General features: G+C 27.7%; 2 protein-coding genes across 4 annotated transcripts in view; one reads left to right on the forward strand and one right to left on the reverse strand.

The window, feature by feature from the left end:
• LOC107445928 (uncharacterized) overlaps positions 1–22792 on the forward strand; it is a 258022-nt gene that overhangs the window by 142970 nt on the left and 92260 nt on the right. The window lies entirely within an intron of this gene.
• The window catches only part of LOC107445925 (uncharacterized), a 32178-nt gene continuing 12462 nt past the window's right edge, over positions 3077–22792 (reverse strand). The window contains exons 2-4 of one of the 2 annotated variants that reach the window (XM_016060431.3): positions 15670–15941; positions 12678–13039; positions 3077–7817 (exon numbers count right to left, since the gene is read on the reverse strand). In XM_016060431.3, coding sequence (XP_015915917.2) covers positions 7778–7817; positions 12678–13039; positions 15670–15941 — 674 coding nt within the window. In that variant the 3' untranslated portion in view covers positions 3077–7777. Of the gene's footprint in view, positions 7818–12677; positions 13040–15669; positions 15942–18734; positions 20185–22792 lie in introns of those variants that run through there. The other variant, XM_016060432.3, reaches the window with a different exon arrangement.

The following is a 22792-nucleotide window of genomic DNA, read 5'->3' on the forward strand; positions in this document are numbered from 1 at the left end:
CTTTCTACATATGGCAACACTTCGCATACTTTCACCATTAGCGTGTAGAGAGTCATAGGAGAAGGAAGTATGTCAGTTTCTCTCTTGATTTTTCAAATAAATTAAAAACTTTTACGTTAGGAAACTATAATTCAAAAAGAAAGTGTCGTGGAAAATTTAAAAAATATTTGTGACTATTAAATAAGAAAAATATTAAGAGAAGGGGAAATAACGTAGTTCATTCCTATACAACTAAGAACAGGGGGAGAGGGAAAGGGGGGAGTTCGGACATGGAACAAGTCTTCACCCCAGATGACGTATTCGAGCGTTGCGATAGCGAATTATAATAAGCCTAGTTTGTTCAACTCTGAAAACACTTAAAAATATCGCTGCACTATTAAGTCTTGTACATTTCCTTAAGCTGTTTATATATAACAGTGGCCAAAATCAATATAAATTTAATTTATTAAATCTAAAATCAAAGGGAAATGAATGATATTAGCTACCATTTTGTTTATTTTAAAACTGAAGAAAACGGAGAAAAAAATATTTTATGAACAGGAGAAGTTCGCATTTATGCTAATACATGTATCGCAATTCGTAACTATTTGAAATAAGTTTGTAACGCTTGATTTAATAAATCAACATCTATCATCTATGCCAATAACAAATAACATTAAATATTAAAATGTTTTTAATAATAGTTTATATCATATTATTATATAAGAAATGAATGTTAAAAAGAAACAAATTTATGTTTACCCCAAAGTATAGGGATATCAAGAAATAAGCTTCCTACTTCAGAGGGCTCCACAATGGGTTCTGTTGGTTTGTTATTTGAACCCTTTCCTCTTCAACTACGCACGAAGCTTCATGTTTTAACAGGTGGGTTTACCTCTGTTAGCTGACATAGTTACGTGCATTAGTTAAAATGTTTCGAATGAAAGTGAATTCAGATGGCATATTCTCATTGTATTTTAATTTATTTCTAATATAAATTAGTATNCGCGCCACGCACGCGCGATGGCTCTGAAACTTTATTAATTTGCATAATATCCTATATCCATTATTAAAATAATATTTCATTTGATTCTGATGATTCCTTCATGGTGTTGCATTTTCTACAAACAGCAGTTTATATAAACTAGTTTCTCTTTAAGAAGAAATATTTTTGTCCCATCTAGGATCATGACTAGAGGCTAGTATGGGAAGTAATGGAGATAGTAAGAACAGATCTTAAAATTAATTATTTTATAGTTACCAATAGAAAAGAAAGTAAAATAAAAATGGAACTAGCTTAAGTTTAAAAGTACTGTCTCAGATAAATAGATTTAAGAATTTTTATTTTAATTAATGTTAAAGCTTAATAAATAATTAAATACCAATATTTCTTGTTTTAGCGGTGATTTTTCTTGAATATTAAAAGTTGTAACTGCTTAAACATTTGATTTTTGATTCAATAAATTCGATATAAACTAATTTTAACAGTCATGACCCATAAACAATTTATACAAATATATAAGGCATGGTAATTTGATTTTTATGATTGAAAATCAAATTATCAAAATGAGAAATGAGGCAAAACGAGAAAAACTTTACTTTCCGTGATTGTTATTACACTATCACTTTAAATATTGTAGAAATCTATAATTTGTAGATTTGAACATTATAGGAATTATTGGAGTTTTGTCATTGATACCACAATATAATAATATGAGAAACACATCATTTATTGAACACATGACATCAATCATAAAATAGGCTTGAATGCTGAAGCATATTATTTGTTTTTATCAAAAACTGTCTCCTTCATTGTTACCACGGAATACTGTGTATCGGTGACAGCGATAAAGAAGAGTTTTTAACCATTGGTATTAATTTTACAATCATTAGCAGCGTAAATTTCAAATTTCGCAACTTGAATTAGTAAATTTGGCTCTGGAATAATGCTTGTATCAGTGACGGGATTTATTTAATAACGTTAATTGGTTTGATCGAATAGAAATAGGTAATTTTTTTAAAAAAATACAGTTTTTTGACTGACTTATTACCAGTGAACGAACACTCTGTTACATATTTCCCGTTCTGTTACCAACCATTGCTTTACCTCTATATAATTAACCAAAAAGCAGTGACTACAGAGTAGGTTGTTTATTATTTCAGACAACTTATTTTTTTTATTCAAACACTTGAACATTGGTAACAGAGGAGAACAGTAGTAATAATAAGTGTGCCCGAGTTTGCACATATAAGTTAATATATGGAGTAGATGCTGGCAATATCAAAACAGGAAAATAAATAAAAATTGCTGGTATGGATCTGTAATAAAAATGTCTTAAAACTTAAAAAAAATTGTTGGCTATTCATTTTTTTTTCAGGTTGATTCTTTTTAAACTTTGTACACATGCTTATATTTCTGTTGGGTATTTCATGGATAAGCAGACATCTTAGAGATGTTTGCTGGATCTGGAAATATCCAGTTATTTTTTATCTAAGAGATATCTCAAAGATGTGTTGTGGATATTTGTGGCTGCGTGAGTAAAATTCGAATCTTTATAAACAAACTTATTTCCACGCTTCCATGTTAATAATTATGGTTAGTATTTTTGCCCAATTATGTGACACTTTGACATAATGTGACATGCTCTACATCTGCCGCAAGATTAAATATTATACTAAAGTTAAATGAATTTTCAAATTGCTTTCATCATTATTTTTTAAAATTATAATCCTAGAGATGGTGCTGCATTAGAATGAAAAAAAAATTATTTGGCTGGCAAGGCTATGACCATGGCTTTGGAAAATGAGAAGACCTTAGCCCCTATTTAGTTTGTAGCCGTGACAATGCGCAAGACAGGATTTGGAACATTTTGAGCAAATCAAAAAGTTTATGCACAAAATTATAAAATGCGAATCCAAAGATCCAAAGATAATTTCTTACGGAAAATAACTCTCAATGATTATTTTCATCTAATAACAGTCGAAATTTTTTCAAGTTGTTAGGTGTAAAAATTTTTTGTATCATTTTAAAGAATGTAATTTTATATAGCAACAATGCGATTAAATGTATAACAATACGATAAATAAAAATACGATATAATGAATTAAAATTTTTATTCTTCAATTATATATTTTATGAAACATACATTTTATGAATAAAACCATTGTTACATTAAGTTTAACAAGTACATAGCTTATAAATCATATTAAAACACTGAGTAGCATTAATAACTGCTGTTATTAAAGAAAATATATTAAATAATTAAAATAACAGTATGATACATTAAAAATTAATCACATAAATGAGATTTTTTAAATAGTTATCACAGTCACCTAAGCATAAATACATAATTCTCAATATTTCGAGAAGAGATGATACTGTTTCCTCGGACAATTAAGCAGGTTTTAAAGATTTTGATCTCGCTTACCTCAATTGTGATTCATTATATTCCGAAAATAATATTTCCTCATATCTAAATACTAATTTGAGACTCTAATTGAACACGTTTTTTTTCTTTTATGAGGGTAGTAACTACGAATATCTAGCATATGTATTTTCGAACAGACATTCGATTACCTGCAGTAAGCTGAAAGGGACGATTTGCTTGTTATACGTTTTATGATTATAACTAACGTTACTGTTAAATAAATAATCACAAAAAATTGAAGCTGTGAGATGTTACTTGATTAAAAATTTCATTCACTTCAAAAAAATATAAATAGGAAATAGCAATCGACATGTTTCAAGCGCTCAAAAACAGGTGCCCTTTTTCAAGACTTGCCAGATGTGAATGAGAAGAAGCAAAAGTGATTTAAAATATAAAACGTGAAGTTACCAACAAAAATGGAAAAATAAAGGTGAGAAGCAAGACTAGAAAAACCCCAGTAGCCAAGTGAGAAAAAAAGATGAAAGACAGAACAAGAAAAACCACAGTGGCAGCTATGAAAAGGTAGCGAAAAAGTAAAGCCATTAACAAGGGAATCAGCATTCATATGAATAAAGCATTCCCTCGTTAAAGGTTTCTCAATATCTCTTCATAGCTCGTGGCAATGTATTTTACCCTGATTTGCTTCTCCCGGTACTGAGGTTTTTCTTGTTCTGCTTGTCATCTTTTTTCTCTCTCGGCTACTGTGATTTTTCTAGTTTTGTTTCTCTTTTTTTATTTTTTCCTTTTCGTGGGCAACCTTACATTTTATATTTCAAAACACTTTTGTTTCTTTCTCATTCACGTCTGACAAGTCTTGAAAATGGGCACCTGTTTTTGAGCGCATGAAACATTTCGACTGTTATTTCCTATTTATATGTTTTTGCAGCAAATTAAGTTTTTAATCAAGAATTATCGTTACTTTTATTGTTACTTTGTTGAAAAGCATTCTATTTTTTTCAAAAATGGTTTATACCTTTTTACTGTGGTCAAGCCTTTTTGAAAAAAAGAGGTTTGAGCCGGTATTTATTTATATCAAAAATATTTTTTAAAAAAGCGAATTAAATGCTTTATAAATTAAAAAAATATAAGCCAAAGTGTGTGTTATCAAATGGTATTAACACAGGAAATTCATTTTGTTTTTGTTAAAAAAAAGTTTTTCTCAAAAATTACTCTAAGATCTAAGGTCTCTATTTTACGATGCATGTTTTTTTTTAAAATTAAGTTTATATCTTAGTACTTAAATTTAAACAATCAAAGTCGGAAAATATTTTCTTAGTAATATTTGTGTGCAAATACCTGGCATTTCTATAACCACAGTTCTTGAAATATATTTTTAGAATCTTTGTGGAAGTCAAAATAAAGACCTACACATTAAGGGTCCAATAAAGCAAGCAAAAAACTAAAATCGTTATAAATGTATCGAATATCTATGTCGAAAGGTGGGTTTAAAATGGTTAAGAACAGTTGGAAGGCTGTTTGATACATGAGGAACTATGTAATTAATATTTTCTCATATCCAATTTCCTCAGGTAATCAAATAAGTTTTGATTTTTTTGAAATTCCGACTTTCTCGTTAACGTTTTATTGTTACTTACGTTTCCTAATGTGTAAAGCTTTCTAACTTCAGATTTTTGCAAAGAGTCTAAAAATATTTATAAGGGGCAGTGATTACGGAACACCTTGTACATGACGTTTCAAATACAAATCAAACATTAAAAACAGTTTTTTTTTTATTAAAAACATTTTTTAATAAAAGATTAATTAAAATATTGCAACGAAATTTTTAATGAGTTAAAGTTACTTTACACTTACTTTTACTTTTAGTTGTTATCTGCTTACTGCTTTATCTGCTTTAGTTACTGCTTTAGTTAGTTGCTTACTGCCTTATCTGCTTACTCTGTTATCTGCTTAAGTTGTTATCTTACAGTTTTATTTGGTATCATTTTTATTTTAGTAATGTAAGAATCTATCTAAAGTAGTACTTTAGTAACCTTTTTGGTAAGAATCTATCCCCGTTTTAAAATTAAATTTATTACTGAAAGGGATTCATTATTTTATTGTTTTGTAAGGAAATGCCTTAAATTTTATAACGTTAAAACACATTAATGAACTCAAGCAATTAGTGTAACAAGTGTAAACTTCAATAATAAACCTACTTCTAATGAATTTAATTTCAGATCCATGTTCGATTTGAATTGCAATATTAAAGATATTTGAATGTGATATGAAAATATTGCAATCTTAGTCTCTAAAATTGTTCGAAGCTCGTCATCTTTTCTCTAATTAAATATGCATATATATCATAAAAAGTGATTAAAAAGGAATTTGATTAATTCAATTAAATTCGTAGTAGAATATCACAGGCACCATTTAAAAGTAAGAAATGACTAGTGTAAGTAGTGTCAAAATAAGTATTTTTTGGTTAGATAAGCAGTTAAACATGTTTTTACATTTAAGAATAATGCATAACATTCACAGGTACAGGAAATATATAACGTTCAGTAAAACTACATGTTTAGTAAATAAATTAATATATATAAATATATAAAACCGAAAAAGGTTTATAAACGAGAAATAAATAAATACATAAATTAAATGCATTGAAATATAATGTTAGAGATTCAATTTGATATACATTTTTATGATGTATATAAAGATAAATATTGTAAGATGTATACATTTACGTACACAAATTTCAAAACTTTTTACCTTATGTAATAAAAAAAAAGAGTGAAAATATCACCTGTACTAATTATAATTAGCATATTTAAAGTCACCATCGCGAAACGGTAAGGTCATTAAATCGTAAGTTATTCAGGGTAGTCCGTTTTTTTTTATTGCGCACTGCATGATTCATTCTACTTTTTAAAATTACTGTTATTTGAACGGCTGTTACAGGGTGAGTTTAAAGTGATTCGCTATGAAGTCTAACAGCCTTTAATTTAGCAAAAACTTATTGATTTTTGATTTCCTTTTGGTAGATGATTATTCAGATTGTTTCAAATCTATTTCAATCAGTATCAGTGGTAACCCGATTAAATTATTTAAGAAATGTTTGTTGTTAGAGACGACATGCTGTTTTACTAGAAACAGATTCAGATAGTTTCAAATCTATTTTAATCGGTATCGGTGATAACCCGATTAAATTATTTGCGAAATGTTGTCGTTAGAGAAGACATGCTGTTTTACTAGAAACAGCAGATATCATTATGTTTTACCACTAAAAGCGATTATTAGGATGGTTAACCAGAAACAGCGAATATCGTTTTTTTAAACTAGAAACAGGGGATATTTGGCTGTTTTACCAGAAACAGCAGATTCATTATTTCAAAAGTATTTGTTGTTCAAGACGGTGAAATGTTTTTACTAGAAACTGCGGATATCAGGAAGTTTTACCTGAAACAGCAGATATTAGTATGTTTTACCAGAAACAGTGGATTCATTATTCGAGAAGCGTTTGTCTTTCAAGACTGCTACGCAGTGTTTTCCCAGAAACAGAGGAAGTCGTTTATTTTGTTGGAGTGTTACTTTGCTTAAGTGCCATATTCTCACGTCATTGAAGAGTTTCGCAAGAAGTATATTGATGTATCAGTTTTCAGTAATTCAAAGGTGGCCTGGAAAAACTGGAAGAATTTGAAACGAAGTGTCTACGTTCGCTTACAAAAAGCATAAAAAAAGGACAATAGAGTTTAAGAAAGGTGGCATTCCGGATTTGAACCAGAAGAATGGCCTTTCGAACGTATATTGTATTGTAGCTCCCAAAGGTTATTTTAAAAAATTATGTACAAAAAACACGTTCTGGTATTCACGAAAGATCAATATTTTGAACATTTATTTTACCACGCCTAAGTTAAAAATCAAAATAAAAGCCAGCAGCTGAACTCTGTGATATTTAATTTAAATTTAAATTCTTATCTGTTAATTTTAAGTATCATAATATTTTGATGCACACGACTTTAAACTCACCTGTGTGATGAACTCCATATGATAGCTATTTCAAAAAAGTTGTTTAAAAAAATTATCTTTTATCATTTATCATAAAATATGATAAAGGTTTGGACTTAAGTAAACAAAAATCATGTTCATTTAACACATTTTCTGAAGCACCCATAAGATTTAACAAATTTAAAGTATTTCTAAATTCTGAACACAATACTGTTTGTTATTAGAAAACTTATTACAAGAAATAGGTCATCCTATATAACAACATATGAAGTCTTATTAAGTAATCGGTAAATAAGAAACAAAAAAGGCAAAATAACTTTTTGAGGAAAGATTTCTCCTTTGTACAGTCATACTCGTTTGCATTATTGGTACATACTTGTTACTTATTTTCCTACTTGTTTACATTTATTCGGTCGTCGTAAATTTTAATCTGTCTTGTGATTCACCTTTGAAAGTTGTATTGATCTGAAAATAAATCGAAATGCATTTTATTCTTGCTTGTATTTTATTTTCATTACATCAATTCAAATTCATTATTTTCATTACTATTGCAATGCTCGCAACATAATTAGAAGCAGCATAATTTTTAGGGAATTTAAATTGGAATCAGGTTGTAATAATTCATAAATAAATTCTTTTTTCATCACCCTATTTCTAAGAAGATATTATTATATTATAACTGCACATTAATCGTTGATTAACTGAACTTTATTCATTAATAAATCATATGATCGAAGATCATTAATGTTATAAAACTGTATTTTGATATTCATATCCTATAATTCAGTTAAAAGGCTTTTTTTTGATATAATTTTTTTAATTGTGTCAATACTGTTAGAAAAAGTGAGAAAATTGCATACTGTTTGTTGTTATTCACTATTAATAACTGGTAGTTATGTATAGTTTTCATATCATTCTGCTTAAACTATTTTTATATTTTTATTTTCAGTTAGACAGCAGAGAAAGCAGTTAAAATCTGGAGAAACATTTTCTTAGGTCCTTAAATGCAAACATAAAAGAGAATCTTGAACAAATAGATTTTTTTTTATAAATGAAACAAAACACTTTTAGGTTTTGACATTAAAACTGATAAGAGAAAATTTAACGTTTGTATCCTAGCCAATTACAAGCATGAACTATAAAAAGTAATAAATACAAAGTAATATTAAAGATATTAATCCTAATTTAAAAATAAATAGGTAAATTGCAAATCTCTCTTTGTGCACTGAAAGTAGGTAAAATGTAGGAAAAAGACATTTTCAAATAATTTGAGGCATTTTCTATGAAAAAAATTGAAAAAAACTATGAAGAAAAAAGAAATCCGCTGATTCGAAACAATAGGTTTGAATGATGAAGTTATAGAAATTTAAAAACAATCACTGGATGTAAAGTTTTAGAAATTTAAATGATTACTATTTTTCAGCATATTGCTTGCTGTTCACATGAAAATAGACTGCCCTACATTGAAAAAGAACCTTAATAAAAATGTTCCATAATTTATAATTTTGATTTTCAATTGTTTAATAAACTTTTGTTTAAGAACTTTTATGAAACGGGAGCAGCATTAAAAAGCTTTTGACCTGAAAATTGGTAGGTGAGCTAAAAAAAGGTTAAAACCCTATGCTTTAAACTTTCAAAATTTGCAAAATTCTAAGTGAAGCAAATTAAATTTCACTTAGCTAAGATATGTAATCGTAGCTAAGATATGTAGCGAAAGGTTTCGGAAACAACTTTTCAAAATTAAAAAATAAAGATGAATTATCCGCTATATTTAGCAAACTCTAAATTCTCTAAATATATTTTAATATTTGCATCCAATCATTCTGAAAAAGGTTTTTTTTTCTTCAGATTTTTGTTTGTTAATCGTATCAATTCTACTTGGGAAAGTTGAATAATTTTATTAATGATTATTGTTATTCACTATTAGATTACCGTAACTGATAGTCATGCAGTTTTCATGATAGTTTTTATTAATATTATTCTGTGTAAGGCTTTCACACAATGTTTTTTTAGTTTGACAGCAGTAAATCCGTAATAGCATGAGAGACATTTTCCTAGCTCTTTGAATGTAAATATAATAGAGAATGTCGAACGAATATTTTTTTCTTTATTAATGAAACAAAAATTTCAAGATTTTGATATTAAACCTGAAGAGGCAAAATTTAATGTGCCTCCTAACCAATTTCAAGCTTAAACAATAAAAATTAATGAAAAATACAAAACAATAGTAAAGATATTATTAAGTCTGAATTAAAAATAAGTACTTAGATTACAAATCGCTCTTTGTATACTGAAGGTAGGTAAAATATAGGAAAAAGACATTATCAGATAATTTGAGGCATTTTCTATTTCGATTTGAGGCCTTTTCTGTAATAATTGATAAAGAGCAATCTACTGATCATAAACAATAGGAATAACAGAATAATTGATAAAGCTTTGGAATTTAAAAAAAAAACAATATTAGAAGTAAAGTTTTCGAAATTCAAATGATGATAATTGACTTCAGCTCACATGAAAATACATTATTGAAGAGAATCTTTCAGTTTTTGGTTTCAGATTTTTTTCTCAAGGAATACTAAGAGAATATTTTTTATAACTTCAGAAGTGTTTAGATCAGTGATTCTCAACCATTCTTTTTGGTTGCGAAATCTTTTAACGATTTCAAAATTTGACGGCACACAATGAAAAACACTGTGTTAAATAGTTTGCGATAATAATTTTGAATGTGAAATAAAATAATATGTACTACAAAAGCACATTTATTAAGGGATTAATTATTTCTTTCGACCAATTTTTTATTAGTTAGTAACAGTTATTTATTTTTTTGCTAGTTATTAATTGTTAGTTTGCTTTCTATAACTATTAACTGTTATTTTTTATGATTTCTTGTTAACTAGTTTATTTGCTAATTATGAATTGCTAGCCTAATTTTTGTTAGTTATCCTTTGTTAGTTTGTTTTTTATATATTTGTTTTTTTTAGTTATCCTTTGTTAATTTGTTTATTTATTGCATAGCTTACTTTAATGATTAGCTGATTTAAACACTTCCATCTTATTTAATGATTGTCAGAGACAATACAATCACCGACAAAGATGTTCACGCGGTTAATATAATGTATATATGGGTCATTCTCACAAAAAGGTCATTTTTTAAGTCCCTTAGTAATAAATATTAGGAAATACAGCAGATTTCCTAATATTTTTCCTCATCATTTTTCGCAAAGTTCTAACTAACAAATCATATACATTTCTGCTAATTGTATTTAATATTTCATTCTTATTTTTTAATAAACATGGCTTCAAAATCCCCTCCGTGGACGTCCCTACGTCTGTGAAACAGAATAATTTTTAATGGCTGTTAAACAATTTAAATGTTATTTTAATGGTTTCTGTAGTTTTACCTAGTTAAATGTTTATAGTAACTTTTTATTTAATATTTTTTTTAAAAATAAATATTTTTATAAAATAAATGACAAGTAAACTTTGTCCATCAAATATGAAGTCTCCCTTCGTGGACAATTAATATAGTTCGGTAAATATGCAATAAAGGGCAGAATATGCGAAATCTCTATAAGACAGCTGCTGAGAAAGGTAACTATTCTATTTTCTAATGTTAACTATCAGTTGTTTTTGTTCTCTTTGGTGTCAAATTGGATTGTTGTGTTCAAATGGGGTTTGACAAAGTTATCACCGTATACTCCGTGGACATCATAAAGAAGGTAAGAGAGAATTATTTTATTTTTGATAGATGAATTTTAGATTGCAAAAATAGTATATTTAATAAAAAGAACTGCGCCATATTTGTAACTTTAAAATCAAAAATCAGTAAAATTAAAGAACTAGTTTTTGTCTCCTCCGTGGACATAACAAGTCCACGGATGAGAAGACACAGCCAATGGAAGAGACAATGTGTTAGATAACCATAATATAATTTTAATAATTAAAAAACTATTTTCTTTTAATTGATATTTTTTAAAATTGAACAAATGAGTTAATTTGTTTGTATTTTTAAAGAAAAACAATTAAGTTTAATTATTTTCTTATCGGAGAAGTAAATATTGGCAATTTTTCTAAATAATTTCTGTGACGTTTAACATTTTTTTTATCTTCAAATTTTAGGAAAAAAATGGCAAAACCAAAACATAAAAAAAGAAGGCAATCAAATGTTTAAATGCAAAAGAGAAGGGAGCAGAAAAAACTTAGTATGAGACAAGCTAGACAGAAATTAAAAGAAAACCCTATGTTGTTTGAAGAAAGTAAAAAATAAGAGAAATAAAAAGAGAAATAAAAAGAGCAAGAAACTTTAAGATCTGTATCAGAAAAATATTTAACAGAAAAATCGTGATTAAATGTACTTAAATTTCTAGAAATTGATAGAGCAAGCCGTTTGTGCCCAGAGAAAAAGAAACAATAACAAGAAGAAAAGAGAAAAAACAAAAACGTTATTTGGATGACAGTATGTTTAACTNCTTGTTTTCTATAATTATTAACTGTTATTTTTTTGTGATTTCTTGTTAACTAGTTTATTTGCTAATTATTAATTGCTACCCTAATTTTTGTTAGTTATCCTTTGTTAGTTTGTTTCTAATATATTTGGTTTTTTTTAGTTATCCTTTGTTAATTTGTTTATTAATTGCATAGCTTACTTTAATGATTAGCTCTCACGACATTTTTTAAAATTGTGTGTCATATACAATTTAAACACTTCCATCTTATTTTAAGATTGTCAGAGACAATACAATCGCCGACAAAGATGTTCACGCGGTTAAAGCGGGAAAAAATTATAAAAAGTATATATATATATATATATACACACACTTTTCTTTAATTTAAGCTATAATAATAATAAAAAAAGAGCATTATAATTTTTATTGTATCATTTCTAATATTTAGCGGCATATTTTAAGAATTTGGCGGCACACAAAAGTGCCGGGGCGCAGTGGCTGAGAATCACTGGTTTAGATCAAGCAAATTCTCACACTTATCAATAAAGTTTAAAGCCTTTGAAGGTTCGGGACTGATAATAAATGTCGAACTAAAAAAAGTGTTTTTGATCATCCTACGTCAGAATGCGCTTGTATCTTGCATCGATTATATATTTAGTTATTACATAATAATCGCGCAAAATTTAATAAGCCTAGTATAAATATCTGTAGAGATACGGATATCTTTTTTAATAAGAATTGTCTTTCGCTTTTTTTCTATAATTTCAAAAATATTAAACTTCAACACAGATTTTGGAACAACTTTGTTGATAACATACTCTTCAAAATTTGTAATATATCACTATTTACGACCATAGAAATTTTGAAATATTGAACTTACACTGCACTTCCTCTTGAGTTGAATTTCTTTTCTTTATTGACACTTTCACTTAAAATATTCTTATTTGTTGGGATCGTTTGAAACGTCGGGGGTATCCTTCTCTCTTTACCATTGTCTGTATCCTGTTTAGAATATTGCCTGGGTGTCCAGTTATGCCAAGTATGAATTGTTGTTCTGTTATTGGCTTGCTTGTGCGAGTTTTCAGAGGCAAAAGTAGGACCTCTGTTTATCGCCGGCTTATTTTCTGAGTTTGAGTTCAATCTATCTAACCTCTTTAAGTGTGTTGTCACGTGATCCAAACTACCCATGTAGCTATAGTTTCCTTTTTGTGATAACTTAGAAAATCTATTTCCATCAGATACCTACAAAGAAATAATTTAGTCCAAATGATTTTTTTACACCAATTTTCAAAGTTTGACTTGAATTTTCAATGATTTTAAGTCAAATAGTGGAAAGTTTTTATTATATCACGCAAGACCTCCTAATTTTCGTTTCTTTTTTTGAATATGTGATGCATATTTTCTTACGTATTATATTCATTACGCATTGTACTACGCATTGGTAAAAAAAAAATAAACCAAATAGTTTTGCAGGCTTTCTTTTTATCTGTTGCAGCTGAAACATATTCAATTTCTAGCAATTAGAAGATACTAAGCCACTGAGCATGGGAAATGCTGATTTGAGAAAACGCCATTTAAAGTTTGCTAACCTAATTCTATTTATTCATTTGTGAATGTTACTCATTCCGAGAATGTTGCTCAATTTGCACCTTTTCCTTGTTTGTAGTTGCTTCAACTCAAATTTTTAGAAAATTTTCTAAAAACTACATACTGATTAATTCCGCCGAATTAAAATACTACTACTACTAATAATAATAAGTTTTATATTCGCATTGCTGCATTTCCTTCATTGTGCATTTGCTAGAACTTCATTGACCAGTATGATTCTTATTGATCAGTAAGCAAAGATCTTCTTTTTACTTTTAATATACAGCGTGTATTTTTCATTATTTAGTGACACAGAAAATCGACTTTTTAAATCTGTAATCGACTTTATAATTAAAACTTAAATATTTGTCACAATTTTGTTCAACATCAAAAGAAATAGTAGTGACTGAAATTTTTTTCCTCTCATGCGGACCAAGAATTATCGTTAAGCAATATAATAATTTGAATTTATCAAAGTTTGAGGCGATTGTAAACGAAACAGGTAAGAAGCTCAGCCTATCACTCGTTGTCTAATAAAGTTTCAAAAGAAAACAAAATCTAATGTAAGCAGTGCTAGATTTACTCTTATTTGTTCTTGAATATTACGAGCAGTTAAAATTCATCATATTGCCAATTTTTATCAAGTTATAACTGACTGCAGTAACATAATTTTTTGCAAAACAAAATATTTTCATATTAAAAATGGTAGATGGTGTTGAACTCCATTAGTGACGCTGCTGAAATAAATAAACATTCAATTAAACAAACAGTATTCTCTATGAATGATAAATGTTTTGCCTTTTTTGTCTTTACTAAAAAAATAATGTTTTTTTAGTAAAGACAAAAAAGGCAAAACATTTTTATTCACCTCAAAATTTAAAATTTTTTTTAATTTTATTTATTGATAGATTCTTGTCACGCTATATTGGTACATATAGCGTGAAACTTTGATAAAATTTCAAGCCAAATATTTTTATCCACCACCAAAATTTTAATTTTTTTTATCAAGTATCGATTGATACTTGTTACACTATATACATAGATATAGTACATGTAGCGTGACAAGAAATAAATTCAAGAAAGTTTCAAGTTTAATATTTTTATCTACTACCAAAATTTAAAATTTTTTTCTGTTAAATGTTGATTCAAGCATAAATTCAAACATGTGTATCGAAATTGTTCGAGTTATTCATTATTCTGTTCTCGAGAATGGTGCCTTAAGGAACATTTTCCTAACTTTTTCATTGCATAAGATTGACCATCTTATTCACCAGACTTGAAACTTTAGTCCATCTTGGAGATAAGAGTTAATGCTAGACATAAGGGCTTATCATCCCTGAAAATCTCTCTGGGTAAGAAATGGGTCATTAGTAAATAAGTTGTGGCCCCTAGCAGAAAACTTACGTGCTCGTTTAGATTTCGCATTAAGGAAAAAGTTTTCACTTAGAAAATATTTAGAATAATCTGTCTGGTATAATTGTTTTTGCATTTAATTGAAAATTTGATAGTGATACTTAACTAAGTGTCCATAAAGTATCTTGTTAAGATGCATTTATTTTACCTGTGTAATATAACATTAAAATTAGAAAATATTTGACTTTTCATTGAAGATGTCTTTAAAAATATGAAATGTGTAAATTTAACTGAATGTGAATATTTTTTACGTTGACAAACAGTAGGGGTAAGTCAATATAAATCGACACTAAATAAAAAAGCATTGCTTGAAATATAAGTAACTTATTACCATACAATAATTGCAACTAAGATTTTGAATAAAAAATGAATTTTAAATATGAATTTAGATTTTCATACATTCCTCTAATATTTTTTTTTAAAAATTGAAAAGGGTTTTCTTGCTACCTCTGTAGTAATTACCCTTTTTCAGGGCCCAAATTCCCAACACAGGGAATTTGTTCTGGATAGAATTTGTCAATTCCTCTGAGCATCCATGAAAGATAATTTTTAATTAGTGGGTTATAACTTCAATTCTACTGCTCATTTTATGGTAATATTGAGGTATACGTATTTTTTACCTTTAAATCAATTTTTACCTGAAAATGTAGAGAACAAAAAATCTGATATACTGTAATTTATACAATAATGATTACCACAAAGTCACTGAATCACTCCAATTAAATAAATATTACTGCAAAAATAACAGTACAATATTGTACGGTACAAATAGATTTTACTGCCGAACTGGCGGTAAAATTTGATCCGGATTTTTATTTTTATTTTTTTTGCAGTGCATAAATAAGCATGTTAGATAAAAAGTTCAATATTACCTGGTAAGGGCTGTCTTTTCTTTGTGCTTCAGTTTCTTGAAAAAGGGTATTGTCAGGAATTTCTTGAAGTATTGAAGGCATTTTAGCTTTGATAATATCGCTCCTTTCTGCACTCCAAGGTAGACCATAATAATGCTGAGACAGTAAATGTTGTGGTACTGCAACGGGCTCAACGACGAATATCATAAGATAAATGCCCGCCAATAGCGCCAAAATATGAAGTCCAGACATTATTCGCTGAAGATAAAATAAGCCAAGTGCCCTTGCTGATCCTAGTTTAAGGACAGTATTTTTAATAAACTTCTTGTGTTGGAATTTTGATTGGTTAGTAGGGTTAGCTCTCTGCTTCTTTTTCAGATGCTTTAAGTTTTTTACGTTAAACATGGAACTTTCTAAGAAAAGAGCGATATATTTCACGTACAACGAATCTTGCCTTGGTATCTGATTTTCTGGTATGTTTCAATGCATAAATATGGGGGGATGTGAAGAGATTTCAGATATGCCAACTTGATCCACCCTTTTGGGCAATTTTTTCTTAGTGGGGAAAAAAATTCAAAATTCAGTGGTACAAAGTTATTTTGATCCCACCACTACACATACATGAATTATAAGTTCATAAAAAGTAGCGTGACTTTGTTTCTATTATCTTGTGATAAGCCTTTTAAACCAAATATTAAAATAAGACTTTATTAAAATTTGATTTTTTTCAAGAACTATTAAACGGATTTCGCTCAAATTTTGTATTTAGCATTGTAAAATTACATTCTTTACAATGATGTAAAAAATTGTGTACCTTACAATTATTTTTCTTCTATTATTAAATAAAATAATAAATATTTACTAAAAGTTATTTTTGCATAGAATTATCTTTGTATAAACGAATTTACTAATTGTATGCAAAATTTTTTCTATCCACTTAAAAAGGCCTCGAAATATGGTGAAAAACGTAAAAAGTAAAATTAACATTAAGAATTCCAAACTTTTGACCGCTCTCCTGATCGAACTATTGAGACCATATTTCCTAGATTGCGGCTACTCCTTATATTTTGGGTTTCAAATAAAGAAGGAAAGGTATGTTTATTCATAGAAAGTACGTTTTTCTTCTGATTTCGTAACTTAAGATATCGTCTGCACTAATTAATTAGCGTATTTTTTCGCAGCATACATATTTAAAATTTTCATTTATCCTTTCAAAAAAATATCCAACTTGCCGAGATTTTCATACTTTAAATTGATGAAAGTTGTTAAAATCAATGAATTAACAAATTGTAAAAATCAATGAATTCAAAAATTGAGAATAGATTGTTAGAATCAATTCTCAATTTTTGCATATTTTCAAATAATGCTACGTTAGAGTAACTGAAATCCTCAAAAATTTAATCACAAATGTTTTTCACTGTTAAAAAATTTTAGCTTCATATTGAAAGATTGCGAAAGTTGCATCATTTAGATGATATAGGCAACAAATGGATAAAACATAAACCTAAGAAACATGACTAAACAGCAGTTACGTGACAGTTTTCGAAGAATAGCCTAAAAACATAAGTTAATGATTAAGGCTTTAATTTATTTTTGTAACTGTATTGTAATAATTTTATATTAAAATATTCAGCAGTTAAAGAATGTCGTTGACATAAAATAGGTAATTGTTTTGCATAGAAACTTTTGGGTAGAAATTAATTTCTATCAATGATAAATACGTAAACACATGCAGTAAATTTTAATAAAATTTAAATAATTACTACCCAACATTTAAATATTTTGCTATTAACTATTTTTTAGGTTGTAGAAGCATTGCATTAGATTATAGTACAGCGAAATAAAATATACTATATACTTACTTCTTACGTGTACTAAACCATTATCAAATCTGAGATAATACATTTTTTCATATTCAAATTAAACATTAGAAGATAACTTTAACATCCACATTCATTTTTATCACAATAAATCTTGTTATAATTATATTTAATCAAAATTGTTATTACATATATATATAAAAAGCCTAAAATATTTTTGTTAAAACATTAGCATGAATTATTTAGTTAATGGAGTTAATTTTAGCTGTTATATACATTTAACGGATCATAGTTCATTAAGTCAGTGAGTCATGAAAAAATAAAAAATAAATAGAGAGAAAAAATGCCTTGTTTTTGTTTAGCTTTGAAAACAAGTTAAGACGGGAGACAATTTTTTAAAAAATTTGGTACTAAAAGAACTGTGAAATGACGTGTTAGGTAATAGTTTTTTTTAAAAATCAAAATATAAAAAATCAAGCACAAAAATACCTTCTGCATCGCTTTGAATTTCGGAATTCGAAAAATGTGAACTTTGAGCGAACACTACTATTTCAAGTAAGTCAAGAATTTGTAAACAAATTAAGTTAATTATTAAAGATTATTTTATCTCCAAGGGATTAAATATTTTTTCAGTACACATGTTTAAGTTTATTCTGAAATTAATTATTTTTTGAATAAAAATTCGTTTCTAAGGAATTTGCATTCATTTACATCGGATAATTGGTTAACGAAAAAAAAATAGTTTGTATTTAAATACGTTTTAATGATTTATTGACAAATTAAAAAATATGTTTTCTCGCCTTTTTAGTACAATGCTTTCAATGGTTCATTATGAGCTGTTTGAAATTTTAAACTCAAAAAATTATTAGCAACAATTTAAATGGCATCAAAAGTGCAATAAAATTAATTTGTATTTCATTTATAAAAATAAATTAAAGTTTGTTCTAGCACAGTCAACGCAATGGAAAAATGTTTGCAATTAAGTATATAAAAAATAGATTTTGTTTAATTTTTTGGAGTTTACTGTTTTTCTATTTTTTAAGAGAAACTATTTAAATATGTATAATTTTGCAAAGAATATTCAGATAAGGAATATGTATTAAATTTTTTTTTAAATTTTGGATTTATCTTTTTTTTTTGGCAAATGCTTATTAAACAATATCACGTTATTTTATAGCAATTCACTGTTTCAAAGAGGTGTAAAATTTTTACACAGGAAGCAATACACTTCATAATTAAAAATAAATTTAAAAAATTGCAAGGAAACTTATTTAAAATGACATTTATTTGACTAAAAGATTAAATAAATAATACAATTATGTTATAGAAAAAGTTGTAACACAAAGATACGAAGATGCAAAACATAAAAATTATTTTTGTCAATAAATAGACACAGACTCACACACATTGATAATAATGAATAAAAAATAGATTGTATGCCAGGAAGTTTCACCCAAACTTGAGTAGAAAAATTTGAGGAAAAATACTACTGAATATTTGTACAAAGATTTTTCACAGTTCCCCAAATGTAACGACAAGTATATTGCACTAATATTTCCAATTTCATATCTGTTATGACATATTTATGATTACATTTATATCGTTAATTAATTATTTTTGAACTGATTCCCTGGCGGAATTGTCATTCTGAAATTTCAGTAAAATAACCGGTAGCAGCCTGTCCAACCGATTAATCATAAAGATTATGGTTAGGAACATTTCTTTACCTTTATAGTTTTGAAATCGTTTACAACTGGTATAGTTGAAAAACCGTGAATGCAAAACTGTACGGTTTTGTAAACATAACTAGCGTAATTTACAAACCATAAAAATAAAACTTAAGTGTGTGGACATTGGAACTCTGTGGGTTCTGCGCCATTTATGCTTGAATGTTGGTTTAATATTCAAATAGGCTAAGATCACTGATTTAAGAATGCAAGACGCTAGAAATTTTTCATGTATTGAAGGAATGGAAGAAATATTGTACTATCCTCACTGGGATTCGAATCCCTGTGTCATGAGATTGACCAATTAGCCCTCTCAGCTGCAGTATGTATCCGGCTTAAATGGAACAAAATAGCTTCATGAGGTGGACCTAGTTGACGCGGATAGAATTCTGGTTGCTAAACCGTATTAGGTAAAAACAATCAATAAACGTTTTTTCTCTCACTTCACTGTTTGAAAATCAGCTTTTTTATGGTTACTTGACTGTTTTGGTTGAATATAGTAAAATAACAATGAAATAAATTGCTATTTAACCATTTTTACCTAGAAATTTTTAACTGTGTACTTGTTAAAAAAATATTCCACTATTGTTCTATTTTGCTAGTTCTGTCTTATGGACATAGACAGTATCCGTTTCTCTTAAAAAGAGTCCCGTCTAGAATCTTCCCATAAAAAGAGTCCCGTCTAGATACTTCACAAATATCTATTTTTACAGTAGAAGTAATTTTCGATTAATGATTCAATGGCAAGTCAAATAAAATTTTAAATATTTCTTCATAAATCAATTAACTAATCATAAGTTTCAATGTTGAAAAATATGTGTCTCCAAATTTCCACCTTCACCAAATAAGATTTTTCCAACCCTGTCTCATTAAAAACAACAACGACATCGAGTTTTTTACAATTGAATAATTGTAATTATTTTGGATGCAAAGAAGAATCGAATATTTGGTACATATTTTTCAAAAATTCTTCATCAGACGTAAGCTTCCTGTAAATAGAGAAATATTATAATCAGTTTTTATATAACAATCATAATACATCAAAACAATTCTGATTTAATTTCATTAAAAAATTTTAAATTTTGTTTTTGGAAAAAAAAAATTTATTTTAGTGTGTTATTTGAAAATATGATAACTATAAAAAGTATTTAATTTTGGAAATAAAAGACTGTCATTATTTAGGAATTTCTAAACTTATAATAAAAGCATTCGGTACCGGAAAACAACATTACTTTGTTGAATAACCACCTTTCTTATAACACGTTTTTCAAAACAGAGTCAAGATTTTCCCAACTACCTCTGAATTTATCTCTTAAAACGTTTTCTTTTTATGTTGTTCAGGACCGTTATGTCAGGACCATGGTGTATATACGTGATTCTTCTTTCACAGCTCACGGTATCATAGATGCGACGAACCTTTTCGACTCCTGCATCCCATAATCACGTGGACGTGATTTCTATTTGGAACGTTTATTTAAATTTTTAAACAACGTTAGATGGTGGTTGTTATAATTTCAAACAATGTCACTCATAGGTTTGATTTTAAATATGATTTTTCAATTCCAAATCAATGGAGGGAGAAAAGGATAGAATGCTTATTGGTTCATGTGGGTGTAGACTTGTTTGCAGTTTGGGGTTTGCTAGGTAGTATTTTGTATGTTCTGGGTCAGTTTCGCAATTGTGCTTTCAAATATCTTGAAATTTTTATTACAGTATAATCAGAAATTATCAATAATAATCAATTGTGATTTTTAGCAAATTTAATTGGAGTAATGATTATATGTGAATTTTTAAATGAAATCAAGGTTAAAGGGAAAAATCCCGGCTTGCACGTACGTATACTCTCGGAGCGTGCGAGCCTGGGGAAGCGTTTCTTTATTTCTTTATCCGCTACTGAACTTGATAAGAAACATTTGAGACCAAAAGGTATCTGTTTAAGTAGAAACTTTTTCAGATAAACTTTAAATTTATATTTATTTTCTTCACCGAAGTTGTTAAAAACAATAAGGTTGAAATTCTACATTTTTTTTTTAACAAGAAGTAGATTAATTAAAAGTAAGTAATTTTAGTATGAACTGCGTGTTTATTGTCATTCAATATACATTGTCCTTTATCAATATATTCAATTTCTATTGTCGTTCATTAGTATATATTCAGGTATATACTTTTTCCGCTACTTGAATTTGGGATGAATCAGGGCTATATTAAGTCAGAAATACAGTAAAATATCAATTTAGCGCCTCTAATCACTAAAATTCCAGATTGAGGGAATAACCGGCATCTAAGGGTAAGACGGAAAAAAAATTCAAATATATTTAATAAAACTCAAACTTAACCAAATTTAAATACAGATAATTAAGAATTTTATTATGTGAATAAGTAGTTCACAAATTAACCCAGGGTTAGATTATTGTTTGTTTTAAATCTCTTATACTTGCTTTTTTTTTTTATATAAAAAAAAGCATACTCCAATCACTGTTGTAGGAAAACAGTTAATATGGAAAAAAAATTCAAAACAACGTGTCTTAAACATCATCGTTTTAAATTAATATGTTGAAAGGCATGCATTTGTTAATAGAACTCAATTATTTTGATAATATTATGTCTTTGATAACAGTAGTGCTCTGCATTTACTCTAGCAACGCTTACTCGTACTAAATTCCTTCTTTTAAGTATTGTTTAATACTTCTTTGATAATAACGCTTAATACTTACGATTATGCTTAAAATGAAAGTGCTGATGTAGATATGTTTTTAATGTGATTTTTGTTCAGCAAATGAATAATAAGTACATTCGTATGTTTTTATTAATATGCAATTTAAAAGGATGTTCGGGCACCTAAGAATTTCTTTCGGGCATGTATATTTTTTTGTATGCTCGACAGAGTATAAGCAAATTGTGAGTTTTTTGAACCCTGATGTCCACTATACACTGTTATTTATGTATACGAAATTAAATCTAATAAACTATCTTAATCTTATTTTTTTACATCTTACAATCATGGACACAATCTAGCAAGAAATACGATACTGGTTGACTAAACTTTTGGTTCAATGCTTTTTTCTTTACATATTATTTGAAAAAAAATTCAAATTATACAGAAATGTTTTTATTTGCATTTTATAAAACTGTTGTTATAATTTACAGATTTTAAAATAAGTAGACATTGAAAATCATAAAAGAACAAACAACCATTTTAAATAATCAATAAAATCTACAATGTTATTATTATTATTTTTAGAATAATTAATTGGAAAGAAAGATAAAGTTCTGGCTCAGTAAAATTACAGAATTGAGAAGAATTTCAAGTTAGAAAAATATGTAAAAATATTGATAACTCTTGGTAATCAATATTTGGAAACATTTTTAAATGAATGAGAATAGTATTCTCTGCACCTCAGCAAAGTTAGTAACTGGTAAAGATATTTTTGGAATGTTGATTTTCCCTTGAAAGTACCTAATTAAAGAAATGTGACAATATATCTTCAACTTCATTAGTGTGCCGAAATTATTGATTGAAAATGATTTCTTTTGATTCTAAAGCAATTTAGAAATAGTGTGTGCTATAAGACTATTAGCATGATTATTTCAATCAGA

This window comes from Parasteatoda tepidariorum, chromosome X1 (assembly GCF_043381705.1).
Source record: "Parasteatoda tepidariorum isolate YZ-2023 chromosome X1, CAS_Ptep_4.0, whole genome shotgun sequence".
Classification (NCBI taxonomy): Eukaryota; Metazoa; Arthropoda; class Arachnida; order Araneae; family Theridiidae; genus Parasteatoda; species Parasteatoda tepidariorum.